This window comes from Aquarana catesbeiana, linkage group LG01, assembly GCF_042186555.1.
Source record: "Aquarana catesbeiana isolate 2022-GZ linkage group LG01, ASM4218655v1, whole genome shotgun sequence".
NCBI classification, from domain to species: domain Eukaryota; kingdom Metazoa; phylum Chordata; class Amphibia; order Anura; family Ranidae; genus Aquarana; species Aquarana catesbeiana.
The window spans coordinates 129827885-129844284 of NC_133324.1; the positions used below are offsets into that span (position 1 = coordinate 129827885).

At 43.4% G+C, this 16400-nt stretch overlaps 1 protein-coding gene across 1 annotated transcript in view; it reads left to right on the forward strand.

Moving 5' to 3' along the window:
• Positions 1-3075: 3075 nt before the first annotated feature.
• AP3B1 (adaptor related protein complex 3 subunit beta 1) overlaps positions 3076-16400 on the forward strand; it is a 524279-nt gene continuing 510954 nt past the window's right edge. The window contains exon 1 of the mRNA XM_073623849.1: positions 3076-3340. Within this exon, the coding sequence (XP_073479950.1) occupies positions 3168-3340 (173 nt within the window). The 5' untranslated portion in view covers positions 3076-3167. The remainder of the gene's footprint in view (positions 3341-16400) is intronic.

Consider the following 16400-nt stretch of genomic DNA (forward strand, 5'->3'; position numbering starts at 1 on the left):
TTGAATGGAAGAAAGATTCTGTGGACAGGTGGTTTTTATACACATAATGAGTTGTCATTATAAGCACCTTCTTAAACTGACAGGACTAATCTGTGTACCACATGATCACATACTGTAGCCAGTCTGTGGGAGCCAGAATTATTGTTGGTTGGTAGGGGATCAAATACTTATTTTACTCGCTGAACTGCAACTAGATTTATAACATTTGGATTATGTGTTTTTTCTGGCTTTTTGGTTGATATTCTGTCTTTATCGTTTAACATACACCTATGATAAAAATGATAGACGCTTAATTTCTTTGTAAGTGGGCAAACTTACACAATCTAGGGGTATGGGAAAGAGGAAGGTGGCGCTGCCCCTTAACTAAAGAGTGACTTTCAGAAGTGTATCACACTTTGCATCAGTGAGTGCAAGCGTTAAATTAATCCACAATAGTGTAGTGTATTAAACCACTATAAATGCTTATGATAGTAAATAAACTATAAAGTGCAATGTGCTAATATATCACTAAATGTGTGACACAGCTATACCATGAATGTGCAAGATCACACAAATATACAATTAACTTCAAATAAAAGCTGTCAGTATATGAAAAATATATATACTCCTCTAAAAATAATCCTCATAAAAATAATAATAAACCAAAACAAAGTGTCCTCATGTGAAAAAAAAAAAAAAATAATATATATATATATATATATATATATATATATATATATATATATATATATATATATATATAATATATAAAAAGCCAGATGGCTTCACTGCGTTTTATCTTCCTTGATTTTGTTGGTCGGGCATAAGGTTTGCCCCGCTTTTTATACTGTGTGGCTAATAAATATTTTTATTAAACGGAGTCACGCTATGAGAACCCATTTTTTATATCCACTTATATGAGGATATCCTGCGCTTGGTGTACCATGGATGGGTGATTGGTCTGGATATTGCTACTAAAGCAAACTTGATGACACGCGCTTTACCCCTGCAGGGGTACAAAGATCTGGTGAGTGTGGAACCAAAGGGGAGCACTACTGTCACTTCATCATTTTGTTGCACTGGAGTCACGAATAAGTGTATGTACAGAGCACTTAGGACATCTGTACAAGTCACTTGGGAATATTGCATATATTTATACTAAAGACTGAATTTTTTATTATATATATATATATATATATATATATATATATATATATATATATATATATATTTATTTATTTTTTCACATGAGGATACTTTGTTTTGGTTTATTATATATTTTTTTTGAGGATTATTTTTAGAGGAGTATATACTCTTTCATATACTCACAGCTTTTATTTGGAATTAATCGTGTATTTGTGTAATCTTGCACATTCACGGTAAAGCTGTGTCACACATTTGGTGCTATATTAGCACATTGCACTTTATAGTTTATTTACTATCATAAGCATTTGTAGTGGTTTAATACACCACACTATTGCGGATCAATTTAACACGCACTCACTGATGTGAAGTGTAATACACTACTGAAGGTCACTCTTCAGTTAGGGGGCAGCGCCACCTTCCTCTTTCCCATACCCCTGTATTTCAGTCGCTCCAATTTCTGGAGTTTTTCAGAGGAGGCAGCAGCCCGACATAATCCTATGTGCAGAATCTTATTACTTATAAACTTACACAATCTGCAGGGGATCCAATAATTATTTCCCCCACTGTATTAGATTTATTAATAGATGTATTATTACAAATGCATTAGGTTTATTAATAGATATATTATTACAAGTGCATTAGATTCATTAATCGATCGATCCATGATTAGAAATGTATTTGATTTGATATGAGATCTATAATTAGAAATTTATTAGATTTGATATGAGATCTATTATTAGAAATGTATTAGATTTGATGAGATCTTTTATTAGAAATGTATTAGATTTGATATGAGATCTGTAATTAGAAATGTATTCGATTTGATATGAGATCTATCATTAGAAATGTATTAGATTTGATGAGATTTTTTATTAGAAATGTATTAGGTTTGATGAGATCTATTATTAGAAATGTATTAGATTTGATGAGATCTGTTATTAGAAATGTATTAGATTTGATATGAGATCTTTTATTAGAAATGCTTCAGATTTATTAATAGATCTATGATTAGAAATGTATTCGATTTGATATGAGATCCATTATTAGAAATGTATTAGATTTAATGAGATCTATAATTAGAAATGTATTCGATTTGATATGAGATCTATAATTAGAAATGTATTCGATTTGATATGAGATCTATAATTAGAAATGTATTAGATTTGATATGAGATCTATTATTAGAAATGTATTCGATTTGATATGAGATCTATAATTAGAAATGTATTAGATTTGATATGAGATCTATTATTAGAAATGTATTAGATTTGATAAAATCTATTATTAGAAATGTATTCGATTTGATATGAGATCTATAATTAGAAATGTATTAGATTTGATATGAGATCTATAATTAGAAATGTATTAGATTTGATATGAGATCTATTATTAGAAATGTATTCGATTTGATATGAGATCTATAATTAGAAATGTATTAGATTTGATATGAGATCTATTATTAGAAATGTATTAGATTTGATATGAGATCTATTATTAGAAATGTATTAGATTTGATATGAGATCTATTATTAGAAATGTATTAGATTTGATATGAGATCTATTATTAGAAATGTATTAGATTTGATATGAGATCTATTATTAGGGTTATGATGAGAATTGTACAGCTCAGGGAAGAGAGTTCACAATGAATGAAGAAGTTGGCTCATCGCCACGTGTAATGTCAACAAAAGCACACCACGCACTTGATCCCATGAAATATTTTATTAGATTTTATGAAACGTTCATTATAACATAGCAGATCACAAACTCCTCCCCCTGACTGAACTCAGCTAAAGTTGACAAGTACCTGGGCACGTGACGCCCCTTTACAGACGGGACGGCACGCCCATGGAGAGTTCTCAGCGTGCGATTGGCTGTGTGGCGGCAAAGCCGGAATTCGGAGTCCGGCGCAGCCCCGCCCTCCTCCTCCTGTGCGCCGTGTCAGCTCTCAGCCCCCATCACGTGACCTCTCCCTCCACTTCCGTAGTAGACACAGCGCTATTCCCGGTCCCCGTTATCGGAGGAGTCAACGGCACCCCGTCATGTCTACTTCCAGCACCAGCCTCACCTACAATGACTACAACTCAGGAGGAGGAGGAGGAGGCGGAGGCGGCGGCGGCGGGGGGGATTCGGCGGAGCTGGGACAGGAGGCCACGCCGGGCGGCAGCGGCTCCACATCAGCAGGCTTCGGGCTCTTCAGTGTTGACCTGAAAAAGTAAGAGTGGGTGTGGGGCACTCTGAGGGGCGCACACTGGGGGGCCCTCTCTCTCTCTCTCTTCACTCACCACACTGCTGAGAACTTCCCCTGTACAGCCTGTTGCTGTCTCTCCACATTGTGAGTTTTCTGGTTGTAGATTATTGGGGGGTGTTAAAGAGGAACTCCACCCTTGACTTTTCAATCCATAACTATGTCCTTGTGTTAGTCTAGGACGGTCCACCTATGTGCATGAGTGTTTGTACGCAGGAAAAGAAGTCCCCAACCCCCCCCCTTTTAAAAAAAAAAAAAAAAACTCACAGGGATGGATATATGTGGGGGCATTAAGAATCGGGGGAGGGTCATACCTCTGTGGGTTGGTTGCACAATGGCCTGCGTTTCTGCGAAATGTGCTGCTCTTTAGCAGGGTGCCATTAATGATCAGCAGATCTACCCATTGCAGTCCTGTCCGGTCATGTTTTTATGTAGGGGTCGGGGACTTTCCCCATGTTTCCCGCAGGTACGAGCGGACCATTTTATTGAATAGGCTGCATTTGCTAGGGCACAAGTGTGGAGCTAGTCTTAAAGTGGTTGTAAACCCCTACATATAGCCAGTGAAGGGACTATCTTCAGGATACACAGAGATGAAACCAATCCTCCTACATAAGTTGTACCTGTCTGTCTGCAGTCTTCTTTTCTCTACATCCATTCAAAGTGCTGAATTTACAAGCTTGTCTGAAAGTTCGGTTCCTCGCCCCCTTTTTTTCTGACGTTACACTCTGCAGAGCTCAGTGATGAGAGCTCTGAGAGCTGATTGGAGGGAATGGACACACCCCCTCCTTCATACAGGAAAAGAGATGAGGTCGTCATTCTGCTGGAGCTCCCTTCCCTGTCACATTTTTTTGCTTGGTGTCAGAAAGACATATCAGAAGTGACTCATGCTGATGACAGAGGAAAGAAGCAGCAGACGGAAATGTCACTTAGGGGTTTATTTGCTAAACCCGGAGAGTGCAAAACAATTGGGCTCACTTCTGCATAGAAACCAATCAACTTCTGTGCTCAGCTTTGGTAATAAAACCTGCAAGCTGATTGGTTTCTATGCATAAGGCCAGGTTCACACTGGTGCGACATACGCTCCGACATTGGGAACTCATGTCACGGAATGGTTCCCTATGAGAGCCGTCTTAACTGGTCCAAATTTTAAAAAGGTTCCTGCACTGCTTTGGTCCTACTTCAGTCCATTGATTATCATTGAAGTCGGATCCTTGTCCTAACCATCTGACATGTGACTCCGACATGGTGATTACAGCAGCAGTAAAAGGAATTTATTTCACACTGGGATTGATTGGTCAAAGGAACAGTCAGACTATCTCCAAGTCTGAGCACAATCTTATCTTGTTCGAATAGAAGTAGGACCGATGGCAAAGTAGGATAACAGTCGTGTCGTACCAGTGTGAGCCCGTCCTTGGTCAGCCTGAAGGCTGCATTCTCCAGCTTTAGTAAATAAATCACACAGTGCTTTTAGGCTAAGTTCACACTGGCATTAAAAGCAGGTGTTGGAGAGGTGTTAAAAACACCCCTCAAACGCCTATGCAAATAGTGTGAACAGCACTGTGCTGTCCATTGTAATATCAAAAAACGTGAAGCGTTAGAGACGCGTCTCTAATGCCGCGTACACACGAGCGGACTTTCCGGCATACTTGGTCCGGCGGACCATAGTCCGCGGAACAATCCAACCGTGTGTAGGCTCCGGCGGACTTTTCCAGCGGACTATTTCCCAAAAGCCCGCCGGACCTAGATTTAAAACATGTTTTAAATCTTTCCGACTTTCTGGCAGAAAGTCCGCTCGTCTGTGTGCTGGTCCGACGGAAATCCCGCTCGTCTATATGCTGGTCCAACGGACCCGATACGACGCAAGGGCAAGGTATTGCATTTCGCACTCGCTGCAATAGGAAAAACAAATTTTCCTATTGTGGCGAGCGCGGGGCATACCAGGCCCTTAGGTCTGGTATGAATTATAAAGGGAAGCGGCGTGGGGTCCCCCCCTAAAATCCATACCAGACCCCGATCCGAGCACGCAGCCCGGCCGGTCAAGAAAGGGGGTGGGGACGAGCGCCCCCCCCCCCCTCCTGAACCGTACCAGGCCGCATGCCCTCAACATGGGGGGTGGGTGCTTTGGGGGAGGGGGGGCCCTGCGGGGCCCCCCCACCCCAAAGCACCTTGTCCCCAATTTGATGAGGACAAGGGCCTCTTCCCGACAACCCTGGCCGTTGGTTGTCGGGTCTGCGAGCGGGGGGCTTATCGGAATCTGGGAGCCCCCTATAATAAGAGAGCCCCCAGATCCCGGCCCCCCCACCCTATGTGACTGAGTATAGGGTACATGGTACCCCTACCCATTCACCTAGGGAAAAAGTGTCATTAATAAAACACACTACACAGGTTTTTAAAATAATTTATTAAACAGCTCAGGGGGGGGTCTTCCTCCAGCTTCAGGGGTCTTCTTCCGGCTTCAGGGGTCCCTCCGGTTCCTCTTCTCCCGGCGTCTGGTTGGTTCTTCTCCGCTCTCTCCTACCTCTTCTCCTGGTGTTCCAGTTCTTCGGCCGGCTCCTCCGCTGTCTTCAGGCCGCTCTTTTGCCAGCGGAGGTCCGGACTTCTGGGCTTCTTGTCTTCTTCCCTCTTCTCTTCTCCAGATGTTGACACAACGGTCTCTCCGGCTGGACTGCTCTCTGAGGGCTCCATTGTGACTTATATAGGCGGAGACCCCGCCCCCCTGGACATGCTGGGACTGTTAAGTTTTAGGGGGCGTGGTCAACATCACCCGGTGACCACGCCCCCTAAAACATCACAGTCCCAGCATGCCCAGAGACTGTGACATTATAAGGTGGCGGGGTCTCCGCCTATATAAGTCACAACGGAGCCCTCAGAGAGCAGTCCAGCCGGAGAGAGGGTCGTGTCAACATCTGGAGAAGAGGGAAGAAGACAAGAAGCCCAGAAGTCCGGACCTCCACTGGCAAAATAGCGGCCTGAAGACAGTGGAGGAGCCGGCCGAAGAACTGGAACACCAGGAGAAGAACCGACCGGACATCGGGAGAAGAGGAGCCAGAGGAAGACCCCCCCCCGGAGCTGTTTAATAAATTATTTTAAAAACCTGTGTAGAGTGTTTTATTAATGACACTTTTTCCCTAGGTGAATGGGTAGGGCAGTGGTTCTCAACTCCTGTCCTTGGGACCCACTAACAGGCCAGGTTTGCAAGATAACTGAAATACATCACAGGTGATATCATTTGCTGCTCAGTGATTGCAGTATTCTAATCTGCATCTCCCCAAGGTAATACTTAAATTCTGGCCTGTGGACTGGAGTTGAGAACCACTGGGATAGGGGTACCATGTACCCCATACTCATTCACATAGGTTGGGGGGGCCGGGATCTGGGGGCCCTCTTATTGTAGGGGGCTCCGGGATTCCGATAAGCCCCCGCCCGCAGACCCCGACAACCAACAGCCAGGGTTGTCGGGAAGAGGCCCTTGTCCTCATCAACATGGGGACAAGGTGCTTTGGGGTGGGGGGGCCCTGCAGGGTGCCCCCTCCCCCAAAGCACCCACCCGCCATGTTGAGAGCATGCGGCTTGGTACGGTTCAGGAGGGGGGGGGGCGCTCGCTCGTCCCCACCCCCTTTCCTGACCGGCCGGGCTGCGTGCTCGGATCGGGGTCTGGTATGGATTTTAGGGGGGACCCCACGCCGTTTTTTTCGGCGTAGGGGCTTCCCTTTATAATCTATACCAGACATAAGGGCCTGGTATGACCCGCGACGGGGCTCGCAAGGTGTCAATCTCGCCGATAAAAGCAGCAAGATTGACTTCCTTTTCTAGTCCCGTCGCACCTGAGTCACGTTCAAAATGAACGGACTTCTCCATGTGTGGGCAAGTCCGTTCATTCTGAAAGTCCGCCGTAACTCTGGCGAAAGTCCGTCGGAAAGACGGGCGGACTTAGCCCGCCGGAAAGTCCGGTCGTGTGTGGGCAAGTCTGTCCGTTTTAAAGTCTGGCGCACCTGGCGGACAAAGTTCGTCGGAAAGTGTGCCGGACCAAGTATGCCAGAAATTCCGATCGTGTGTACGCGGCATAAGTCTCATTTCAAGTCAGGAGGCATTTGAAGCCTCCCATTCAAGTCTGTGGTAACGCTTGGCAAATGCTCTCAGGCAGTTGCGGTGCGTTTGTGGGGAGTTAAGATTAGTTTATTTCCTGTAATGGAATAAGCATTTGTGTGTGTGTGTGTGTATGTGTATGTGTGTGTGGGGGGTTTAACGTGCCTTAACGCTCATCAAACGCTTCCAGACTGCCCAGAGGGTGTTTGAGGAGCATTTTTTACTCATCATTAATGCTTGTAAAATACCAGTCTAATGCCCATACTAACACTGTAGGAGTGTGAACAAGCTCTAAAAGCGGTAGTAAACCGCATAGAAACAAAATATTGGGCCCTGGGCAGTTTAACCCCCTCCCGCCTGCGATCTGGCTGAGCCGTTAATGGAAGTCGTACTGTAAGCACGGTGCCCACGTGCCGTGCTCTGTGATCGCTGAGTCCTTCGGGGTAAAGGTCCAATCAGGGTGGATTAGATTTAAATCTAGGAAAAAGGCTTGATTTAAATCATAATTTTTAAAGAGCAACTGTCATCTATCCTGCAGGGGCTCCACCTCTGACCCGCTGTTGACTCACCGACACTCCCATTTACTTTAATGGGACGGCTGGTGATGCGGCAGTGACACAACAAGGTGAGGGATGTGGTGGCAGCAGGTGAGTGGATGCCCGCTAACAGGCACTGCCATGATGGATCTGAAATGACAGGTGCTCTTTAAATGTAAGGACTCATTCTTGCTGGTAGTTGGAATCTGTAATATTTTCAAACAAAATGAAGGTTTCCTATTTAGAATAATAAGCTGTCAGGTTAGTAAAACAGCGGTATCAGAACCAATTCAATCATACAGTTTGTTGTGTACATAGATTTGGAAACCAATTGGATAAAGGAATATTCCTGAACTTTGTTTTATCTCATAGTTACTGTGATATTGTGTGAATGCATCAATGGCAGTGCATGTTATCGCAGCTTGCAGAGCTTGGATTCATTGAATGAGTTTACCAAAAATGAAAATATTGCAGAATATACAGCCTCATGCTACATAACTAAGCTCCATTTTATGCTGAAATAAACTAAATTGATACTGTATCTTAATTAATTTAAGACCTGGGCTATTTTTCAGACTTGTTTACAAGTTAAAATCATTTTTTTTTGCTATAAAATTACTTAGAACCCCCAAATATATGTATGTATGTATTTTTTTTTTTTCTAACACCCTAGAAAATAAAATGGCGGTTGCTGCAATACTTTCTGTCACACCGTATTTGCGCAGCAGTCTTACAAGCGCACTTTTTTTAAAAAAAAAAAAAATACACCTTTTAGAATTAAAAAAATAAGACAACAGTAAAGTTAGCCCAATTTTTTTTAATATTGTGAAAGATAATGTTTCGCTGAGTAAATTGATACCCAACATGTCATGCTTCAAAATTGTGCAGGCTCGTGGAATGACAACAAACTTTTACCCTTAAAAATCTCCATAGGCGATGTTTAAAAAATTCTACAGGTTGCATGTTTTGAATTACAGAGGAGGTCTAGGGCTAGAATTATTGCTCTTGATCTAACGATTGCGGTGATACCTCATATGTGTGGTTTGATCACCGTTTTCATATGCAGGTGATACTCATGTATGCGGTCGCTTCTGCACGCGAGCTCGGCGGGACGGGGCGCGTTTTAAATTCTTTTATTTTTTCTTATTTATTTTACTGTTTATTTTTACACTGTTATTTAAAGAAAAATGTATAAACATCCCTTGTAATAGGAAAAAAAAGCATGACAGGACCTCTTAGATATGAGATCTGTGGTCAAAAAAACCTCAGATTTCATATTTACACCAAAATGCAATAAAGAAAAAACAAAAAGGTAGTTAAAAAAACAAATAAAATAAATGTCCCTTTAAGAGCTATGGGCGGAAGTGACGTTTTGACGTCGCTTCCGCCCTGCAATTGTATGAAGCCGAGCGGAGGCCATCTTCCCCCTCACTCAGCTCCATACCTAACATGGAAGGGGACGTGGGCGGCTCCGGTAAGCAGCGGAGGGAGGGGGGGCCCCCTCTCCCGCCACCGATAAAAGTGATCTTGCGGCGAACCTGCTGCAGAGACCACTTTTATCTGAAAGTGGACTGCCCGCTGAAGAAGTGGATACCGGGGTTATGGCAGCTAGCTCAAAGTACTACTGTATAATGGCGGTCCGTAAGTGGTTGAATAGAAAACTATCCTAATGGCCCCGTACACACGATCCGAAAATCGGACAAAAAATACAGCGTTCGATGCGTTCGTACGATAATCAGATTGTTAGTACAGAGCTTTCGAGAGCTGATCACGACAGTTCATCCAATATTATTCAATCCGACAAGCACGAAAATTTTCCCCATACGATACCAGATCGTACGCTTTTCGTTTTAGTCAGTACAGTTGTCATCCGAAAATACAAGAAATGCACTAGATCCCATGACTTTTTTTTTTTTTACTTACCTGACCCCGATCCTTCTCCTGACCGGGAACAAGCACACCAACTCTACCTAGTGTCTCGTGTCCTGATTGGATGGATTGATAGCAGCGCAGCCATTGGTTCCCGCTGCTGTGGATCAAATCCAATGATGCGGTGGTGGGGCTGAGTCCTGCATTCTGTGCGAATAGACACAGATGCGGGACCCGGGAGCGTGCCCGCACGGGTGTCCACCAAGGAGAGTGTTTATCTAACGTGGACACTCGATGCGGGGAGGAGCCACCAGATCCGCTGAGGGACCCCAGAAGATGTACATCGGGGCTACTCTGTGCAAAACAAACTGCACAGTGGAGGCAAGTATGATATGTTTGTTAGCATGTGTTAGCATGTTAGCATGCTCAGTTCTCTAGCTGTGATAAGAACCCAGCCTGCTCCACTCCAATGATCAGACTAATGCTGACACCCCCTGCCCCCTCTCTGCACACAGCCTTTCACTGGGAAGACCAGTGTGCTGCTGTTTCTCCTCCCCCAGCTCTCTGATCTCATTATGCAGCTGAGAACAGAGGGTATATGATCACTTATAAAAAAGGAAGGGGACGCTATTTATGTTTTTTTATATCGGTAAACAAATGTTTTGCCTTTCATTTCTATTTTAAACTGAATAGGTTGATTTACAAGGTGAGTGTTTCATATAGTTTAAAGTAAGACAAAAAAGGAGAGAAGAGAGCTGATAAGCGGCTTGTGTTAAAGGGACATCTACACTGATAATCAGGGCACTGATTATCTGTGCAGTACTCGCCAGTGCAGCCTACCAGTGCCCATAAGTTAAGGTGAAAAAAATGATCTGTTTGTAAAACTTTAAAATAAACTATAAACTTTTTTTTTTTTTTTAATTTTACTTTCACTTTCAATGATAATGGTAAACAGGACAAAGCGAGAGAGTGAATCACCCTAATGGGGACACTTGGAAATAAAACTGAAAGATGTTTTAATCCCTCTCCACTTTATCCAAAACTAAAGAAAGTTTTTTAGTTTAGTTGCTGGAATATGTGTGACCAGGACCAAGATGGGGGGGAGGGTGGGTCAGTACCGCTGGTGTGCAGATAGCAGCTCATGGCCTCCCTTCTACCCCTCTGCAGTGTTCTATCTGTTATGACTGAGCTCCTGCTATCACACGGCATTCCAGCATGCCCACACTCGGCCCCCCTGTCAACACGAAAAAATAGACGATTAATAACTATTATTATTCACTATTATTAATCTCCTTTTTCGGGAGAACCTCATTGTCATACAGACATACTTCTAAGTCCTACAAACATTTATTTTATATGGAGAAGATCTGAGTACAGGGTATGCATGGCCTGAAAATTGGCTGTTTCAATAGAAATCTTGGTCCCTGCATACCGCTGTGTGTTCAACAGAAGCCCCTGGCTTTTATTGAAGGGTCGTACTGGAAAACTAGCACCCGATCTAATGCCTGCAACACTGATCTGTATATTCTGATGGGGGAAATCCTCTGCTTTCAGAATACAATCGAACAGCGCCTGTATCAACATTTATATGTGTTGATGCAGGGATTTGTTAGGTTTTTTTTTTTTTTTTTTCTTCAACCTGCAATTTTTATACCCAGCTTACAGTCCCATCCTGTGCTTTTCTCTTTCAGGTGGTTCGTAAAGCAGAGCATGGGACAATCTGTTTTTTTGAATGGTAGGGAGGGGAGGGGGGCAGAGATGTGACCGTAGCCCTGGGGTCTCTTACCATATAAATTAAATGATTTGCAGGAGTATGCCTGTATGACAGTGAGGTCCTCCCAAAAAAAGGGAAATGTTTTCCTGCTTTATATCTGTAAGGCTGGGATCACATTATTGCGAATTAGATGCGTTTTACACTGAATCTAATTTACATAACATGTGAGTGTGACTGGCTTTCAATGGAGCCGGTTCACACATGTCTGGGGTGGCTGCAGTGCAAATTTGAAAAGGGCCCTGTGCATTTTTGAGTCTGGTTCAGGTGCAAATTCAGGGAAAAACTTGCACCTGAACCGGTGAATGCAAACGCACAGAACATGGGATTACAAACTGCATGTAAATCCCTTGCCGGCACTCCCAGCAGCAGCTGCAAAATGATCACATACCCCAGAAAGAGCCTGAGCGGCACACCAAGTTATCATAGGACCTGTGTGTACCCAGCCTAAGGGCGATCTTGCCTGGAGTTGGGCATTGGTATTTCTTTCAGCATGAACCGTCCAATAAAACAGACAAAAAGGATGGCTGGACCGCACAGAAAAAAGTAGGACCGTGTGAAAGAAAAAAAAACACTGGAACAAACCCAGTCTAAAGTATATTTTTGCTTCGTTGTTCTGAGTAACACCTACCTAGTTTGTGCAGGAGTGGGAGATTTCCTTTTACTTTCTGTCCCAGGGACACAGCGAGATGTTGGAGGATAGTCCCTCTCGCTTTTCGAGGGTTGAGCAGGTTTATCCTTTGGAAAATTTCCTTCCTGTTCCTGTGACAGTTCAAAACATTTGGATGTCCCATTATTTTCTGTGCAGCAGACAGTGGTCACTAGTACCGATGGTGAGAGTGAATCTCCCCAGCAGGGACACAAACAGCTATATTTAAAAGAAACTAAATTTGACAAGGGGTCTAACCCTTCCTAAAATGCATATACTGGGATACCTTGGTTTGCGAGTAACGCAGTATACAAGCGCTTCTTAAGACTAGCCATATTTTAAAAATAAAAACCTGACTTGATTTGCGAGCACTGTCTCACAAGACGAGCAGGACTCAAGCCGCTGGTGTATGGATTACAGTATGTGGCCAGAGGTCCGGGGGCGCTGGAGAACTCGGAGACACTCTGAGACACTCCCAGCTGGGTGGGGCGGGTGTAACATTCCAAGAACAAAGGACGTCCAGTTGAAGCTACGTAACAATGATGTTGCGAAACGCGTCGACGTAATCACGGTGTGCAGACGCCTACTCAGCCATCTCCCCCACTCGAATGGGAGACGGGGACATTTTGACAGGAGACACTGTATCCCTCCAGAGGAACCGTAATTAGCAGTCTATTTGTTACGAGCCACAGCTGCAGCCTGAACTTCTAAAGAGTTGGATTGCCATACACCACGTCCCTGTGAGATACAGCGAGATGTAGCAAGCCAAAGACGGCATCTTACTTAAAGGCGGAGGAACTACGGTGAAGCAGAGTTGCCATGGAAACTTAGGAGATGCTGTCCGATCCTCATACTACAAGAGGCGGCCGCTTTGCTATTAATGTGGCTGTGCTTTGATTAATGCGGACCTCGGGACAGTATGCTGTGATGGTTAAGCATCTACTGATTTAAATGACTGCCTTTGAAATAGAAATATAAAGTTAAACCAGGAAATTTCCAGCAAGCTTGGGGTACCTTGTAAATAGCACTTAGCAGTGACCGCATCAACTTCATGTGGCTTCAATTATCCTCAAATACCCCATAGAGATTCTCCACATGTCATAATGATTTATACTGCAGGAATGGACTCTTTTTTGAATGATATGCTTTGAGCATGCGCATGCAATTCACCATTTTTTGACATTCTATTTAGTTTATTCCTTTGATACCCACAGCAGTTGATGACATATTCAATGGGGTCTTATTAGATGGGTTACATCAGAGTTTATTGAACCCCCCATTCCCCTCCTCCCTCCCCCGGGGAACCACGCATGCACAATGCTCCATTTTTATTAGATATTGGTTTCTTGTATGGTGGATCTTACCTATTTGTACTTTTGCAGGTTTAATCATTGCCAAATTTTAATATATGCTACCTTAATAAACTTTATTTTTAAATAACTTTCTCCCATCATTGCCCACTATATTCACAGTAACTGTCACTCTCTTGTGCCTCTCTTCTGATCCCCTTTTTTCTAAGTACGGGTGTAACATTCGTCAGAGCACCCCAAAGTGTCAACAGTTCCTGGGCGTCAACAGCGCCCCCGCACCTCTGGCCACATATAGTACTGCATACACCAGCAGTGGTTGTGGAACGAATCATCTGAGTTTCCATTATTTCTTATGGGAAAACTCGCTTTGATATACGAGTGCTTTGGATTACAAACATGCTTCTGGAATGAATTATGCTCATAATCCAAGGTATTACTGCATACCATACCTGTCTGATCCCCCTGGAAGCCGTAAATTGCTGTTGGAAGCATTGGACGAGGTGGGGAGTTAGGGCCGCGAGGTCACAGTCTCTACCTTGTCCAATCAGAGAATGCTTTGCATTCATTCAGAAAATGCAAAGCATTCTCTAAAATGGTTCCCATGCTGGGTGGTCAACCTCCTGTGTTCATAATGCAGCAGGCCAGGCTCGCAACACAGAGCACAGAAGCAGATTACTGGAGTAGCAGTGTCTAGTTCAGTGATTTTTCAACTTCCAGAGACATTGGCTAGGTATGGTATATACATAGTTACATTAGTCCAAGCTGGGTCAGTGTAACTATGTGAAAATATACCATATCTAGAATGCTCAGGAATGCATGCATAGCTTGTACTGAGTTTTCTATCCGCAGCTTCTGTACCTGGATCGTGCTATCTCTGAGTGCTAGATTTTTTTTCTTCTTTGTTCCTCAAAGGCAAAGCCAACACCAGTCATGAGTTTCATAAAAAATTGGTTAATGTAAAATCATTATAAGGTATAAACATTTGCCCCGGCTTATGTTGTTCGTGATTTAAGTATGATTTGACTGGCACTAATGCTCACCATAAGTAGCTGGCGCCAGTTTTTGTCAAGCCTTCAGCAGCCACTCAACATCAAAACCCTTTAATTTTATTGCAACATACTTCAGGGTTAATTAATGCACATATTGTACTTCCATTGCTCAGCTGGAGAAGTGCGCAGACCTTTGGAAATAAGTAACAGCTACTTATAGTACTAAATGTATGTACTTGTGGTATGTTGGAGTGCCTGATCAGTGAATAAGAATCTTATGAATTCTCATAAAATCTAATGAAATAACTTTAATAGAATAGTTCTTGTAGAAACTAAAACTGTCCATTTTCTGCTCTCCATACTGAACAATTACACAGTACTGTAGTGTGAAAAAAAAATTCGGTATTTGATCAGCACTGGCAGCCTAAAACTTCCCCAGATATGTAATTTCCTGACTCACAGATTTCCTCAGAAGCTTTCACTAAGATACAAATCTGATTTTGGGTATCCCCTGGAGTGAAAGTTTGGTGAGATATTCCCAAAGGGTTAACTTCTACAGGGATGCCGAACGTGCAACTTTCCTCATTGGAACACTGCAAGTGCATTCATAATGAAAAGGTCACTCCCATTCAGATTCGCTTTGCACGTTAACATAATCAAACAAACTGCTCTTAATTTAGAGCAGAAGCAGGCAGGAATCTGCGGCAAAGTTTTTTAAAATGTTTGCAATGTACATGGATCACCTGGTGGGGAATGTGTGTTTTTGTGTTTATTTTTTTTTTACACACTGAAACATCGGCACACAACTGTAGGTGTCTACAGATATGATTTTCCTGGACTGTTTAATTTCTTTTTATATCAAGAAAAGACAGAAGTCAAGATGCTTCACGGTTTTGTCCTTGATTTCTGTAGGAACAGAAATTAGGCTGGGCTAAAAGGCAGACAAGAGGAGAGTGGAGTAGTAGGGGAACCCATACTACTATCACTGCCCTCCTCGTCCGTGATAGGGAAACACTCAGTTTCCCTATCACTGCCCTCCTCGTCCGTGATAGGGAAACACTCAGTTTCCCAGCAGTGATTCAATGTTCCGCCTATCACGGACGTCCTCTCGTCCTCATCGCACGGACGAGGACGAGAGGATGTCCGTGATAGGCGGAACACTAAACACTGACTGCTGGGAAACTGAGTGTTCCACCTATCACGGACAAGGATGAGGAGGAGGCGGCGCGGCTTTCGTACACTGGATGGTCGCTGTCTGACTGCACGACACGGGCTGATCAGGTAGGCAGATCGTCACAGGGAGGCTGCAATGTAATGGACACAGGGAGGCTGCAATGTAATGGACACAGGGAGGCTGCAATGTAATGGACACAGGGAGGCTGCAATGTAATGGACACAGGGAGGCTGCAATGTAATGGACACAGGGAGGCTGCAATGGACACAGTGAGGCATGCAGCTGCAGATGGGCATTGTTGATCCTCTTTCCCCAGTTTTGCAGTTTTTGGTGGTAAATTAGGTGCCTCGGCTTATATTCGGGACGGCTTATACTCAAGTATATACGGTACATTTTTCTTGCTTTTTGCCATTTAGCTTGTTAATCTGTAGACGTGTAAACACTTATGAAATGCTACAGTGATACTTGTGTTCTGTTAGCATGTTTTCCACTGTGGATGGATTGGTTGGTTGCATAAATCAAATAATCGGGCATCACTTTACAGCTTTGTACTGGCCTCAAGCTTGATATAAAATTGTTCCTTTCTAAGTTACATAGTAATTTGTCAAACATATTAATGTAGTACCTGCAAATACTGTACATG